Below are 16,851 nucleotides of genomic sequence, written 5' to 3' on the forward strand. Positions count from 1 at the left end.
CTAGGAGGGGTAGGAGGGGTAGGAGGGGTATTTCCCTGCCTCAACTAAAAGGTCTAAGGTGACCATCAGGATGTCTGTCAACTGTCATGAAAACCTTGCTTCTGTCCCTCAAACTAGAAACTATAACTAAAGTAGTACTGTTGTGGCCGAACCCAGGAGATTGACTCCCTTCTTTCCTGGGTTGAAGTGCCTTATTTGTTGTAACAGTTCTTTGGCTTCTTGCAGTATCAGCACTCGTTATGGGCCATGCGGTCCATCTCCTCCTGGAGGTGGAGTTACTGCCTCGCCAGCTTCTTGCAGGGTCTTGTTTCAAACCTGCTAGAGACACATCTCCTCTCATGGCATCCCCGTCTGCTGTCCTTTGAATCTCCTGCACAAACCGCTTCCACGAATGCTGTTGCTCCAGGGACGGCTTGGCATTGTGGCTTGACATTGTGTCAAGTCCCTCTTTGGCTTGTAATGTCTGTACAGGTATGTTTCTTTACAGAAGGATAGAACGCTCCTCAGAGTCCACAGAAGTGTTCTTCCTGCATCCGTGCATCCTCTTCGTGTCAGTACTTGCCTCCCAGGTATTCTTCTTCATCTCAGTATTGGAGTCAGTAAATGGTACAATAGCAAATGGAAGTGCTAGCAAGTGAAGTTGGTTTAAAGATGGTAAAGGATTTGGGAAGGTTAGGTTGGGGATTTTGTGTCTAATTCTACCCAGGTGTTTGTCCTGTTATTTTTATTATTATTATATTATTTAATGCGGTTTAATTATTTCATGTGATTTAGTATAACACTTTACACATTTACAATATAAAATCTATATATCATTAAATTCATATTACACAATACACAAATTTAAATACAACATTCAATCTATACTTCATACAATAATCAAACATAACGCTTAAAATCAAATCATTAAAACAAACCCATTTGATCAGCATGACCAATAATTCCTATACATGCCTTAAAATAAATGAACCTTTCCTGTGGCTCATGAAGACCCTTCATGCGCCTTGCCGAACTCATAATGACCAGAGTATACTATATTTAGGCATTCACTTTTCTCTCAAACCCCTGCAGTTTACCCATAACTACATGCCATTCTCTGTCCAGCTCTAACTGCAAATTACTACTGTGTGTAGAACACCATTGTCGCCAAAAAGCAACAGATTTAATCGTATCAAGGCAATGTACATGATCACCCTGATATTTTATTTATTTTTAAATTTGTTTATTAGCATTTGGTATAATATAACAAAGCATCATTAGGTCACAACAGCAGATGATAGGAGCACTAAAAATATGAAGCAGAGATAGTTGAGCAACCAGTTAGTGCGTAGAGTGCCAAGGAATAATACAAGTTTAAAAAAAAAAAAAAAAACAAGAAACAAAGTTACTTTAAGGGCTTACCAACTGGGCTCTTATACAGGGTGTAATGAGGAGATCGCCATTGCAGGAACAGGGGTGTGGCACGGGCACGCATGGATGGGCAATCAGGGGGTCGGAGTCAATAATGCAGGAATGGGCAAAGGTAGTTCACAACCTTGCTAGTTAAGGGTAGTATAACATTTAGTGCAGGTTCATGGGAGTTTGTCATCGGAGGGGTGGAACATAGTAAAGACCGGTACTTTTCAAGATTCATAGGTTCCTGCTTGGGATTCGTCCAGGCCTTGTAGCGACCCAGCCCATGCTTTGTCTCAGCTTCGCACCAAGTTCAAGATGCCACAGTTTATATTATGCAGGCTAGGTCCATGAACCTGGTGATGTCTGATTTCCCTCCTCCTAGAGTATGCCCCAAGCAGGCATACCAGCGGGCTAGTTATACCAGCCGCCCTGCAGGCATGTTCAACACGGGACCAGAAAGCTTGTACTTTGGAACATTTCCAGAAAATCTGAATTAGGTTTGTGTCGGTCACCCAGATATTTTATGTATGTATTACCCATTGTCAAACATTCAGTCAGTAGATGTTTTTGTGTCTCAAGAGCTTCAGCACCTTTACACATCTAACATACTCTCTGTTTTCAAAATCTGCAGAGACCTGCCCGTCCCAAATACTGGGAGGTGATTCAGGCGTAATAGAAGAATAAAACGGCGGAAGTGCTTTTTGCCAGGGAATTGAATATCCCTGCGGCTTCTTAAAGATAAAGAGTCTTTTTGACACAAAGCCGTAACTACTCAGCAAAGAGAGATGGGAGTAATTTTCCGCCCCAATCCCATAGCTCAATTTTCTTTTAAACTTCACTTTTCAACTCATGCAAAGTTAATTGCAATCGGGAGCCCAACCTACTGAAGCAAATAGTTCACCTATATTCGCTTCATAATTCGAGCTACCTTTACCTTTAGCTGTGTCTAAAGCCATGTTCGACAAGAAATGAGATTCAGCACAGGTCTTTGACTGCAAATACAAGACAACCCGTTTATTCCAAGACCATCGCTTTTAACAAAAGCAGCCTAAGATCCAGTCAAATGATGGTCATGGGGACACATGTGGGCAATCCAAACATCTTTCTCCAGAAGCTTCTCTCAATATATTACAACCATTCAAAATCGAACAAAGACACTTGCCATACCATGAATAATTTCCGGAACAAAGCAATGTACATAGAGGTGTCTCACACCTTCGAATGTGAACCCACTTGCTCTCACCGATAAATCATTGACGTCAATTGGGTTGCCTTTCTGATATGTGCGTTTTTACAACTTTCGTATCCCCTTCTAGTTTCCAGCTCAACAATTATCACATCCTTGATCTGCAAAACGGGTTGTTGTAGTTTTTTGGCTGTAAATAGTCATATCTTCGTTTTAGTTCCATTAATGATCAGGGAATTCAATTCCGCATAGGCCCATAAAGCTTCTGCAGCCCTCTTTCATCCAGTGAAAGTGTGATCCATTACAACAAAATCACCTGCACAAGATAATGCTTGGCAATATACTGTACCTGTTTTAGGGAGACAAGAAGCTAACTGAACCAGGATACTAGGAAGATCAGCTAGATCTATATTAAATAGCAGGGGAGCATGAACACACCCTTGCTTTACGCCAGCCCTGTTGTAGATCAGTCTGCATCCAATTTTATCCAGGCTGTCGTATTAGGATGGAGCAGTTTCACAAAGTAGAATATTCTAGGTGGACATCCTAGCTGAGCCATCTTCTCCCATAGCTTTTCCCTGTCCACCAAGTCCAATACAGATGTAAAGTCTACAAAAAGGGCATAAAGACCAGACAAACCTTTCTGGAACGTTTTTTTGCTGTCAAATAATCCATTATTCTGAGATTATGAACTGTCGAAAACCTCCTGAAAACCCATCTACGAGGCCCGAGTCATCCACCCATTTTTGCAGTTCAGATAGTAAATATGGCGAGAACAATTTACCCAGACCATCGATACTAAACGGTAGTTCTCGGGGACATAAAGGGACCCTTTCTACAAAAATTGAATCATGATAGAAGATTGCCAGGATATAGGTATCTTTAAAAGGGCCGCCCACCCAGAAGTCAGGGTCTTGTTTAAGGACAGCACTTGCTAGACCCATTGGGCCCAGTGCCCTAGAAGATTTCATTTTACCAATTTTAAGCTTTATATCAACTTCAAATTCAAGACGAGGACCCATTATCGCAGCATACAAGAAACCCATGGCTGACTGGCTTTCAGTATTATCCCTAGAACTCAGGTGTTGGACCCAGATTGTCTCATTTATAGGATGAATCACCTTCTTTCCCCCGCTACCTTTCGCTTCGCCCATCATTGACCAGATAGATCTGGAATTACCACTTGCCAGGAGCTAAAGCATTTTTTGCCAATGGGCACTGCGTTGAGATGTCCGCCATCAGTGAACCCAGTTCTGATATGTTTTTAGCTACTTTCATCAGCAACATTTTATCCTTAGTTGCTAGGGAGCCATTTTTCAGTCTTTGTAAATTCCTGTCCGAGGTTTTGCTTTCTATTACACATTGCCTTATTGTAACAGACTTATTTCTTCTCTGTACAAAAGTTTGAAGGTTGACTCATTTCGGCAAAGCGATTAGAGAAGTATCAAGAACCAGACAAGTTAGTAATTATTTGTCACTTCTTACGCACATAAAATATTTTGCTGCTACCAACTAATACGATAGCCCGAGTGGTTTATTTGGATTGCACCAATCGCCTTTCTATTCACTATCGGGCCACAATTGAAGGACAATTTCAGCATTGCATGATCACTCCAGTTATTCCACTCCACAGACAATCATATCTTAAGGAGGACAGGCAAACTAACAAATAATCAAAAAAGTGAAGTCACCAGATGATGACCTTCCACTCGACCATTTAACATTTTTTAAGTCCCACGTACCCATGAACCGCCTTCCATGTTTTTAAAAAAAACTTTTATTTGGCCAACAATGCAGAGTACAATAGGTTACAGTGATCATTCGAGTCAGGTAGAAAGACAAACAATGCATTACGACATGATCAAATCGTGAGGTTTCTGAGGTACATACGTTACATTGCTCGTTGGAGTAGTATCATTAATAGGTTTACTTTGGGACATTGATTCAATTATTTATTGGAAGGAAGGTTGGCCAGATAGGTACGGAACTCTGACCAGGCATTAATGGGACGAGATGTGGGGGGTAATGAGTCCAAGTACATCTCCTCACAGTTCTGTGCCCAGCTTAGTGCTGCCATCCAGGCTTTGGTATTGGGTGGGGTGACGCGTTTCCATTTCAACAGTATACATCTCTTGGCAATCATACAACCTATATTTACAAATGAGTGAAGTCTCTTTTTCGGGAGATTGTCCCAAATAATACTCCCAAGGGAGAGCACTCAAGGGGAACATCCAAAACATCTGAAAGAGTCTCTAATAGTGTCGCAAGAATGTTCCCAGTTGGGCACAGGACCAAAGCACATGCATTTGATCGGCAGGGCTAAAGCAACATCTAGGACAACAGTGTGCCATACCCTGAGAAATCCTGCTGACTTTTCTAGGGGTGTAAAACAGTCTGTTCAACAATTTATATAGTATACATCTGAATCTAAAATTCAAGCAGACCCGTTTAGTGTGTACACACGTGCGTTTCCACTGGGCCTCGGACAAATCAATCCCCAAGTTGTCTGACCAACTATTGCGTGTCCCAGGGTCAAGACTGCCACTAGTATTTGCCAATGTATGTCTCAGGGGGCTCCGCTGGGTAGCATGGCCACTGCGACTGCACAGCCGCACGTAACCTGTAATATTGCATAAGTTCCATTCCTGAGCAGTATGTTCCCGCCCCCATGTTAGTGGGGGGGGGGGGTGAATTTACCATCCGAGACTAGATCAGCCACGACCCTATTGTCGGCACGCTCCCATTGTACCGCCAGTGCGCTGTCCCAGGTGGGGCCTACACCAGGGAACCTCCACAGCGGAAGCCATTTATAGTACAGATGTATTTCAGCATTTGCCAAGAAGATGCGACACCAGGCTAGCACAGTGAAGGACACAGTCAAACAGGCAATCGTCTTTATATTTGAAGTCCATCACAAGCGTCCCGAGGTCTGATCCACCCGCTGCCAGGTGCTCGAGCTTGACATGAGGTGGTTGTAGGTTTTCCTCATACCATTAGGAAGCATATGGGGCCTGTGCGGCTATCCAGTATAACTCGAGGTCTGGGGACACAAAGCCCCCTTATATGGGGGAGTCATACCTACCCACTTTTTCCGGACCGCCCACATGCCATAAGAATTGCACACAGAGCCCATGGAATTTGGAGAAGGGCCTACCAGGCCGAATCAGGATGTTGGCAAATATATATAGTAGAGTTTGAGTACTAACACCATCTTTACTAGGGACAATTTACCTGCCATCGTAAGTGGGAGTGCTCGCCATCTGGTCAGCCTGCCCGTCACACAGCCCTCCATCGTCCCATAGTTGTCTTTCAAGAGGGAGGATCTTGCACCAGAGACCCTCACTTCTAGGTATGTAATCCCACAAGGGGACCAACAGAGGGGATAACCGCCCCACGGTTGCTTAGTGCTGCTAGTTAGTGGGAACATCTCTGATTTAGAATAGTTTATCATGAACCCGGAAAAACACCCCAGCTGAATTATGTCTTGGAGTATTGGGTCGGGATTGGTCTGGGGATCCCATATGTACAATAAGACATTGTCTGCGTAAAGTGAAACTATTTACGGAGATCTGCAAAGGCAGATCCCCAATGTCCATGACGGGCGTGGTTCATATCCACCATTGGTTCAATGACCAGGATGAAAAGGATCGGGGAGAGTGGGCAACCATGCCGGGTGCCCCTGGCAAGCCCCAGGAGTTCAGATTTGTAGGAGATCACCAAAACTCTGGCTTTAGGACATGTGTATAACAGCTTAATATAGCGAAGCATTTCTGGGCCTTTCCCATCGTTTCAAGCACCACCCATAGGTACTCCCACAAGACCATGTCAACTGCTTTCTGGGCATCGAGTGTCACGGCCACTGCTTCAGTCGCCGTATCTATTCGTGCCATCACATCGAATAGGATCTAATGTTCTATGAGGTTGATCTGCCCGGGACAAATCCCCCCCGCCCCCTGGTCACTGTGGACAATGTGGGCCATCAATGGGAGAAGTCTATTTGCAAGAGCTTTGGCGTAAGTTTTGGTGTCGACATTCATGAGGGAAAGGGGCCTATAGGAACCACATTCATTGCTAGGTTTGTCGGGTTTGAGCAGGATTGTTATGGTGTCCTCACGTAGAGAAGTGGGCAGAATAGAGTCGCAAAGCGCCTCCACCCATACCTCGAGAAGGCAAGGAACAAGCAGGGATGCATGTTCTTGGTAAAATTCGGATGCAAGTCCATCTAGACCTGGGGCCTTGCCCCTAGGCAAGCTGGAAACCACTGAGGATCTCTTGCATGGACAGGGGGGCCTCAAGGCTCTCCCTGGCTTGGGTATTCAGTCGCAACATGGGTATCCCTTCAAGCAGGGAGTGCATAGCTTGTGCACCGTGTTGTTGATCGGATACTGTAATGCTTATGCGAAATGCGAGCTAAAACAGCATGGCGCCATTGCGCAGCCATCTTGACACTCCTCTCCCATCAAAGTAATGAAAGCCTATGTTTTTCGTGGGCTTAGCAGAGTAAACACGCATACCGGCAAAGCAAGGTCACAAATATTTTTGCTGAGTGGACTTACTGTGGAGAATAGTTATGGGATTGTCCGCGGAAGGACGTGTCAGACAGGGAGTCGGAGCGCTCTGCAGGTGCAGTGATAAGGGGTCCTGGGAGAATGCAAGGAGACGGAAGTTGGGTTTTTCCACTTTTTGCCACCTTCCACTTGTGATATGATCTTCAGCCAAGGGCAGTCATAAGCTTCAGAGATAAAGAGAAGAGGTTTTTCGTCTGTGAAAAGCAGTTAGAATCTGGACCCCCGGGTGATGCTGTCTCGCTGAAAGAGAGGACGCTGCGCTCCGGACCCCGTTATTATGAGTGATCTCTTTGCCTACCTGCTCTGGGACTAAGCAGTGTCGTATTGGCCAGATGAAGGTGTCTGCTACATTGATAACAATGATGAACCCTTTTTCTATGTTTCTGTATAACTGATTATATGTTTATTTTGTGTCTGATGTGTTCATATATAAGGTGTGAATAAAGGGCCTATAACGAGCCATTTACATTTTTTACCATAACTAATGGTCCAAGTGTGATTTCTTGCCTGTCTGAGTCCAATAACTTGTTTTGCCAGGGACCGGGGGGAAGGTAAGTCTAAGGCTCTCCCCATGTGGCCAAGCAAACGCAAAACAGATGCATAAAGGGAACAATAGAAATTAGAGAACACTTTAAGAATCTCATAGTCTGAACATTGGGGATTCCCCAGTGCATCATTAATACAGTCCACCCGAGTATGCCCACCCTCTGATTTGGCCAGTCTGGCTAGTGTTCTACCTGGCCTCTCCCCTTCACCGTATTTCCTGGCTGCTTGTAGACGCAAGTAGTAGCACACCTCAGAGGGCGTGTGCCTCTAGTTGATCTAGTTCAAATCAGATCTGATCTGCGCCAGCACTTGCAGATTTGAGTGGTTGGAGTGTTCCTGCTCCAGGGACTTGAGCTTGGTTTCAGAGCTCTGAAGGTCACTCCTAATAGTTTTTAGAACCCCGGCTTCTCTAGAGATTAACATTCCACAGATGTCGACTTTAAAGGCTTCCCATCGTACACCGGCGGAGGTAGCACCCGACACATTACACGTGAAGTATGTCTCCATATCTTAAAGGATCTCTGCCTTGAATACTATGTCTCTGAGTGCTTCAGATTGCAAACGCCAAGCACCACCTGACGCGGGGGATCTGTCTGTGTTTAGTGTCAATACTACTGGGGAGTGGTCACAGTGTAGTATTAAGACGTCCCAGACTCTACCCATCAACGAGCTAGAAGTCAGAAACACGTCAATACGTGAGGAACTATTGTGCACAGATGAATAGAATGTGTATTGCCACTCTCGTGGGTGTAATAGGTGCCATCTATCACCCAGTGCCAGGTATTCCATGTGGGCCAGGAGCTGCCGAGCTGCACGTGACCTAGATCTGGGGGCCACACCAGACCAGTCTATGGTCTGATCAAGGATCAGATTCATGTCCCCCCCACCCCCAATATGATCGGAAACCCATGTAACCGGTGAGCATTAACGCTACATCATCAAAGAATTCTGGAGAGTCGATATTGGGGCCATAGGTGTTAACCAGCACCAATTCAATACCATTGATGAAGCAGTGGATGACTTGGCGCGCCCCCTCCCCCCACCACCAGGGTCTAACTAATTCTTTGTGACAAATTTCACAGATTTATGAATTAGCATCATGACCCCCCCCATCCCCAGATTGGGTTGAGAATGAGGTGAAAAACCTGTTTGCCCCCCATGTTGGTGCAACGCACCAGCACACCCCTCTTTTGCATTTATGTCTCCTGTAGGAGAAGGACAGTTACCCTATGCCTATTGACATAAGCCATGATCTTAAATGATTTTGTGACGTTCCCCACAACCCTCTAACATTCCAGCTCATCACCTTAAGCCCCATTGCAGAAGATAATCATAGTTACTCGATGCTCTGCAGACCTACCATTGCACGTTCCACCTTTATAGGTGAAAACATTTCCAACCTTGTACTCTGCTGCCAATTCGTTTTCCTCCCCAATTCACCCAAAATGTGCAACAGGCACTTGAACATTCAGAGAGACCTGAACCTGCAGTGCAAGACCCTTCTCCGCCCCCAAACACTACCCGCGGCCCACCCCAACATGGCCATAAAAACCAAACATGACCCAAAATTGTTCAAGCAGCTGCTGTGGGTCTAACTGCTACTACTTCGGGCCGCAACACAACACAGTTTCAGGATCACACATTTGAATATACAGGTGGTAGTGGTAGGTTAATATTGAGGTGCTATGTACTCATCTGAGAAATAAAAGGTAGCTGAAACAGATCCATTGTAAGTTCACTCAGACTGGTAGTTAATCGTTCTCATTGGCTTGCCTATGGTCTGGGATCGGTATCTGGGCCTCTAATCTTCACCGCCTCATCCGGCACTGAGCCCAGGCATAGCTCCTTTTTTCCCCCTGGCAAGGCGCGGAAGACCATCTGTCCCGAAAACTCCGGAGTTTGGCGATGATGGGGCGAGGAAAGTCTCCTGGTTTGGGGCAAGGGCCCGGTGGGCTCGCTTCACTGGAAAAAAGGGGGAGAGCATGGATGCGTTAAGTAGATCCTTGAGAACGTTTTCCATTTCCTGTTCCATGCTCCCAGACAGCGCATCCTCTGGGACCCCCACAATACGAATGTTGTTACTCCTGGAACGCGATTCAAGATCCTCACACTTGTTTCTTACTATTTTCATTTCCGTCGCCAGAATGTTACTATATTCTGAAGCCCCTGAACGGGATCTTCCATTGCACCAATTCCCGTCTCTGCTTCAGTAATGCGTACAGACCCCTTTGCCAGCTGTGAACGCATGGATGTCACATTAACCGTAATATAATCCCCTTTTTCATGGACAGCAGCAAAGCCTTTAGCCATGGCTTCCATCGTTGGTGAGGTCTGGAGGTGGTCATATAATGGGTGGTTTCTGATCCGAGTGGGAGCTGTTACAGTGTCCGGGCTTTTGCAGGAAGCAACTTTAGCAAATATGTCCATAGCCCCCGTTTTTCCCCCACTGCCGGTGCCTCTGGTCATGGCGGATGGATAGGGGGAGCACACATGGAGGGGGGCACCAGGAACACAGAGCAGGGAATTACCACTATCCGCCTGAGCTCAATTTAGCACCCTGGTATTGCTTCAGCTGTACGGGGCTGCTCAAGATAGGTAGCCCAGTCAAGCAGTGTTGTAGCTCGGGCGGTTCAAGGTCCAGCAGTGGTATATATTCGCGGGCACAGGGGTGATGCCTGTGATAGTTTTGGTCCCTCTTGTAGCTCTGCGAGCTCTCAAGTTATCTGGTTGGGCCAGTGAGTGGACTAGGAAGTCATGGGATTGCAGGCCGGGCCCTGGCAAGCTCAACTCTCAGAACCTTGTGTTCTCGGTTACAGGAGGCTAACAACAGCACAAGCCAGAGGGATGCCGGTATAGAGACAATACGTGGATTACTGGGGTGTTGCCCCACCACTCCATACGTGCAGTGGGGTCCTGGCTAAGGCGGTGAGTGTGCTGGGATGGTATGGGGCTCAGGGCAGGCCCAGGCAGGTTCAGTGCTCACTCCATATAAGCGCCAGGGTGGCGTCAGTTGGGGGGCCTTCTGTGTGTTATAGGGTTGTGGCAGGGCCGCACACCAGTTGGGGGGGCACTGAATGCCAGCCCGGCCCAGGCACGCTGATGTAGCTGCCTCGGCGGGCCCACGCTCAGTCTTCCCATCTGCTGCCACAGCACAGGCGTAATGTTATTCCTGCCTCTGCTGAACCAGGCGCAGTCACAGGATGTTGCCGCCTGCAGCGTCGCAGTCGCTGGGCCCCCCGCTGCTCCTCCAGATGTCGCACCGAGGCAATGTGTGCGTCTTCCTGCAAAGCGGGCTTCGAGTTGGGATACATCCGCCTTGCAGAGTCCTTCAATGTAGGAGCTACAGTGGCTCCTCCCCGCCGTAAATCTTCCAGGCGATGCTGCACACCGCCTGATCCCCAGGTTTCGGTTGTTTCTGGGGTCGATCGTTCCCCTCAGTCAGGGGTACCAGCACACAGGGTTGCAGGGTGTAAAGTTTGATATTGCTGTTAACATGCTTGGTTTATGTCGGGCCGAAAGCGGAACTCTGTCCCTAGGCATCCATCATGATGGCTGCTAAACAGCGCCCCCTCCTCCATGTTTCATCTTCACGATTAGGCTTAGCTTGACTCATCATACTTAGGTGTAATACCATTCCAATCTTTCAAAATCGCATCACGTACACAATGCGCATTAAAATCCCCACTCAGTATAATCACATCCCCCCGTCTCCATCGGCCCAAGTAATAACACATTCCTGTAAAGTCACTCAATTGTTTACCCAGGGGATCATAAATGTTGACAATCAGAACGTGCCCATTAACACATAGGATTTTAGACCATGTTTAACACCCACCATCATAACCCCATATGGTCTTCCCTGTTCACCACGTTTTGCCCTCATCTGATAAATTGTAAACCCATCAATATAAATTTCAGACATTAGCCAAAGCTCCTGAATTAGAAAAATATGGTTCCTGATTAACATGTCTTTCGAGCCCTTGGGGTGCGGAAGATGCAAGAAACCTCATGTATTCAAAGTTACTATGGAGATATTTAGGGTATTTAGATAACAAGTCAGCCAACCACTTCAATGTCCTTTGAATACCAGAAAATTGAACATTTTCAGTATTGACATTAAAGCTAGTGTTGGAATACACAGATTGGCGATTCCTAGCTTTCTTCACAGGTAAAACTGGTCCTACAAGTCACTATTAGCATCCAGTTCCAACCCAGAGCTAAAAAGAAGATCTTTAAAGCTATACGTTTGGGTTAGTACATTTTAGAGGTTGAAAAAAAACAAAATTCTCATTCACAAAAACTCTTTATTGTGAAATTTGGCTCAAATAGTTTAGGAAAACTGAGCGAGAGGCCCATGCATTTCTATTTTTCTAATTCAAATGTTTGATCAGAATGTTACCATCAGTCCCAAGACCAGTACCCTGACCACTGGCCTCATGATCAAACTTTTCCTTCACTTGCAGTGGCTCATACGGTTTTCTTATAGGTGCTAATGATGTTACTTCTGGGCTTATTTGATCATTTGGTTCAAGTACACTTTCAGTATCCTGTGAAGCGATACTAGTCTCTAGGATGGTCTACTCCTCTTCCTTTCGATTTTTAAGCTTGAGCCAACCATTCAAGTTACCAGATTTCGTCTGCTGTCTTTTTATTACATGCCGATTTCTTCTTAGCACGTTTAGAGCCTTTCTGTTTTTGTGTAGACGCCGGCTCCTCCGAATTAGCCTGTTTAGCTTGCCTAGTCCTTGCTCGTTTCGTCATACACCTATGCTTTCTGGAATAAAAAGGATCAGGCTCATCAGACTCTGGCAAAGCCAGTTGTTGAACTTTACTTCCTTTTTTCCTCAACTGGCATAAACTAAGCCGCCGGGCAGAACACAGTATCCACAGGTTCATTCGAAACAGGTGGCACGATATGTTGGTCTATTTCAGGAGGTGGAGCCGACACGGGTAGTTGGATGGTCCCAAAACCTTTGCCACAGTTTTAAAAGTATCTTGAGGGCAAATTGAATTAATGCCAGAGAGGACTATCTCAGCATAACGCAGTCTGACTCGGTTGATTCATGGGTCGCATTATGAGGAGAGGACTGTAAAAGTAAATTGAGAGTTTGATATGCAATTGATGTCATTTGCCTCAAACCCCATATTTGCACGTTGAACTTGCACCTCAACTACCGTTGAGGTTCCCATATCCAGCTCAGTTAATTCAGCCACTGCCTCCATATTCTGTTGCAGACTATAAACCAGGTTTAGCAAGGAGTTATCAATGTCATCAAAATAAATTAGATCTTTACTCAGGTGCGTATCGTCCATACCTACAGATTGCCCCAAGTTTGTATTTGTCACAATCACACCTGAATTAGTAGCCTCAGCAATCACCGGGTAAAATTATGTTATTTTACCTCTTAGCTTGTTCTTATTAATCGGAGTCTCGGTATCCTCAGATTCCGGTATTGCAATTACATAAGGTGATTTGGCGGTTAGAATGTCATTGTTGGTAACTTCACCTCCCCATAGGTTATATCTTTTTGATTCAGTGTGCTGGATCGGTGACTTTTTCATCATACTGTCCCCAGAGAGACCAATTTGTCTAACAGGACACCCCCAAGCCAACTCCTCACCAACGAGCTGACAGCCGAGAGCACTCGCCTTCGCACTGGACCAGTGCGCACGCGTGCCCATGCGAGCAGGGTACTGTTTACCTAGCACTTGCTGCTGGACAGGGGGGAGCAGTCCAGGCCACCAATAGAATGCATGAATATTGTTCCACAGATCAAAAGGGATGTTACAAGTCAGTGCAGCAATATACAAAGTCCAAACACAGTTGAAGACAAAGTATCCGCAGGTAATCGGGAGCCGACAACACTCGCCTTAGCACTAGACCAATGCATTATGGTATTTATTGAGCACGGACCTAGCTTCAAGAAGCAAAAGGAGCGCTATACAGAGGTATTAACCAATATAGATACATAACGGAGTGCTTTATAGAAGTGTACAACATTACAGATGCAGACCTGAGCACTTTTCATATGTAGCAGAACAGATATACAGCTCAGGGTAGGATACAGAGGGGCACAGAGGAGGGGTACAGCTGTACTAGGTGGCGGGGAGAAGAGGGGTGGGTGGCGTCTAGCGAGTCAGGTGGCGTGAGGGCCGCCGTGATGGCCTAGGTATTGAGGAGGAGGGTCCTTGAAGAGTTGGGTCTCGAGTTCTTTTCTGAATTTTGGAGCATGGGGTGAGCTGATGCTGGTGGGGAGGAGGTTCCACAGCCTTGTGGTGTAGGCAGAGAAGGTTTGTTTTCTGGTCCTTTCTTTTTTGCAGCAGCGGATTTCAAGTCTGCAAGTGTACTGGCTTCTGGTGGTGCGCTGTCCACCAGAGATGTGGAGTTTCTCCACCAGGCAAGCTGGGGGGACTGACGGGCGACTGCCTTATAGGTGATTCAGACTTGGTGATTCTTGTGTACAGTGGGAGCCAGTGAAGGTCGTTGAATGCCGGAGTGATGTGGTTGTATCTGCATAGACCATTGATGAGGCATTCAGCCGCGTTTAGGACACTTTTCTGGGGAACAAAGGAGGACGACAGGAGGCCTCAAAGAGTGCATTGCACCCATCCACGTGGGATAGGACCAGTGCTTGATCAGTGAATTTAAAACTGTCTGGAGAGAGGAAGGGAATTACTTTTCACAAAAGGGCGAGCCAATACCAAACTGTCTCCGTTTTCTTAGCTACCTGTGTCTTGAAGGAGAGGTGTCTGGTGTGAAACAAGAGGGAATTTGCGCAGGACGTGAGCTTGGGGGTGAAGCCCTCAGAGTTCATGGTTGATAGCCAGATCTGTGTTTCTGGGTGTTCAGTGCTGTTGGTGAGGAGTAGGCATTCGGTCTTCGAGGGGGTAAGCTTCAAGTATGCACTGGACATCCAAGACTAGATCAGAGAGGCAGGTTTTGAGCCTATGGATGTCCTTGGAGTCGATCTTGAGGTATATCTGTGCGTCGTCTGCGTATTGGTAGATGTGTGTGGCTAGGAAGGCTCCATGTATAGATTGAAGATCACTGGAGAGAGAATAGAATCCAGCTAGACTCAACAGGTGACTGGTAGCATTGGCGATCTAGAAGAGTTCATCTGAACAAACTGCTTGCAGTTGGCGAGGTAGGACTTGAACCAGCGTAGGACAAGGTTGCTGATCCCCATGCGCTGATGTAGGGTGTCTAATCACCTGGCGGTCTACTGTGTCGAAAGCAGCTGAGAGGTTGAGTAGAACCAGGAGGCAGGGGTGGCCATCATCGACCATATGTATGGTGAGGTTGGGGGTATTATTTCCATAACAATTTTCCAAGAACAATAGGAGGGGGTTATATTCCCACAAAAGTGTTGCATCTCTTTTTCCAGTATGGGGTTCTTTGACGGACTTGCTTAGGTATAGGACATAGGAGCTAAAGGTGAGTATGCCTCAATCTAACCATTGCCACAAAAAGCAGTGACTAAAAGGGTGTCCAAGCCCAGTCCAATGGATGGAACAAGACCGCATATGGCTAAAATATGGTTGGGGAAGAGAGTGGGCCAAGAAACACCACCCTTAGACTATTCAGTAAAAACATTGTATTTGCTAAAGTCATTCTTCGCAATTGGAATATCCGTAATGGGAAAGCTGGAGTGGTGGAAAGCAGAACAGATAAATCTGAAAAGTGATGCACCCACCCACATCAACTACTTTCTACTCTTGAGTTTAAAGTAATCTGAAATGGTACTTTTAATTTTGACATCTTTTATCTTCACTTGAAACACCTGATGTTTCTTGTCCCTTGCTTAAAAGGAGGAGCTTTTGGATATCCCGCTAGGGCTTAAGAGCCTCGAAGACTACAGTTCGATGGGCCTAAGACTTCAGGTGCACCTGAAAATATAACCAATTTTGTGGGCTGGGGTGAAAGCATAAACAAGCATTGGCAATGCCAACAGTTTGGACTTTAGTGAACTCATGGGAAGAGCACTTGCCAGGCACTGCCGTAGTGATATTAAATGGTTATTGGAGTAGCAGGTGCAAAATTGTGCGAGTACGTGAGCATCTAAAAGCAGTGCCTGGCAAATGCCTACTACTTATACACAAGTCGAAACGATTGGCTTTGCCAATGCTTGTTTTAACAGGAGTTTTCTTAAGGATAGGCATAGTGCTTATAAATAGTGACTGAAGCCAGACCTACCCAACATTACAGCAGTAGCACGTTTACAACTCCAATGAAGTCATTAACTCCTTTGAAAAACCACTGGCAGGCACTTAAGTGCAAATATTTAAGGTATGGCTTGATTAAAGAGCTCAAAGAGTTCGCACAGGGAGGCTTTTTGGGAGGGGCATGGAGTGGGTGGGTGAGAATGCCATAGGGATTAGCATGGCTAGGGGCAGTCAATGGGTGGGCAGATAACCAAACAATGCCTTCGAGCTCTGTATATGCCATTTCTCACCATCTGTACTCTATGCAATAGTGTCGGCTTACAGGTGGCTTTAATAGCCCAAGCTAAAAGTTTGTTAGCAAAGTCACACCACTAGTCGTTGCTTTTGAGAACCAAAAGAATCCTATACTGCAGTAAAATCCACCTGAACAATGAGCACTGGGTCACAGATGCCTGTACAAGTGAAATGAGGAACAGGTACAGGCTACGAGTGCCTGTCGTGTTAACAAGAAAAACAATACAATAATGTATCCATCACATTTCAATAACATGAATGTCATTCACCAATGCTTATAAATGGGGTACCAACAACTTATTAATTCTACAGTTGGTAACTGTACCTGAAGCATAAGAGCATGTGGTGAATGAACAAAGATAGAAGAATTATCCTTTGGAGAGGACTCGAGGCAGAGCTGGGCATCTGTGGCCCTTGGGTTGTATGTGAATGCAATGGCGCTGGAGAGCTTGCCATCGTACAGCAGCTGCTTATGATGTTCAGCAAGAAAGAGGTCGCTTTCAGCCTTGAATTTAAACGTGCCCTGTAAAAAATGATTTAGATTAGCAAATCGAAACTCTGTACATTCAAAAATTAAAAAACAGACAACTGTCACAAGACACATTCCATTTTGGAAGCGAATTGAACTGAGAATTGCATTATGATGGTCTCTTTATAAAAATGCACGTGCCACTCCTTAATTGATTGGATATGTGTGTA

At 45.8% G+C, this 16,851-nt stretch overlaps 1 protein-coding gene across 3 annotated transcripts in view; it reads right to left on the bottom strand.

The window, feature by feature from the left end:
• LRBA (LPS responsive beige-like anchor protein) overlaps positions 1 to 16,851 on the bottom strand; it is a 3,444,508-nt gene that overhangs the window by 3,023,851 nt on the left and 403,806 nt on the right. For all 3 annotated transcript variants that reach the window (XM_069631262.1, XM_069631261.1, XM_069631263.1), the window contains exon 10: positions 16,478 to 16,675. In XM_069631262.1, coding sequence (XP_069487363.1) covers positions 16,478 to 16,675 — 198 coding nt within the window. The remainder of the gene's footprint in view (positions 1 to 16,477; positions 16,676 to 16,851) is intronic.

This window comes from Ambystoma mexicanum, chromosome 6q (assembly GCF_040938575.1).
Source record: "Ambystoma mexicanum isolate Mex_15411 chromosome 6q, UKY_AmexF1_1, whole genome shotgun sequence".
In the NCBI taxonomy this organism is placed as follows: domain Eukaryota; kingdom Metazoa; phylum Chordata; class Amphibia; order Caudata; family Ambystomatidae; genus Ambystoma; species Ambystoma mexicanum.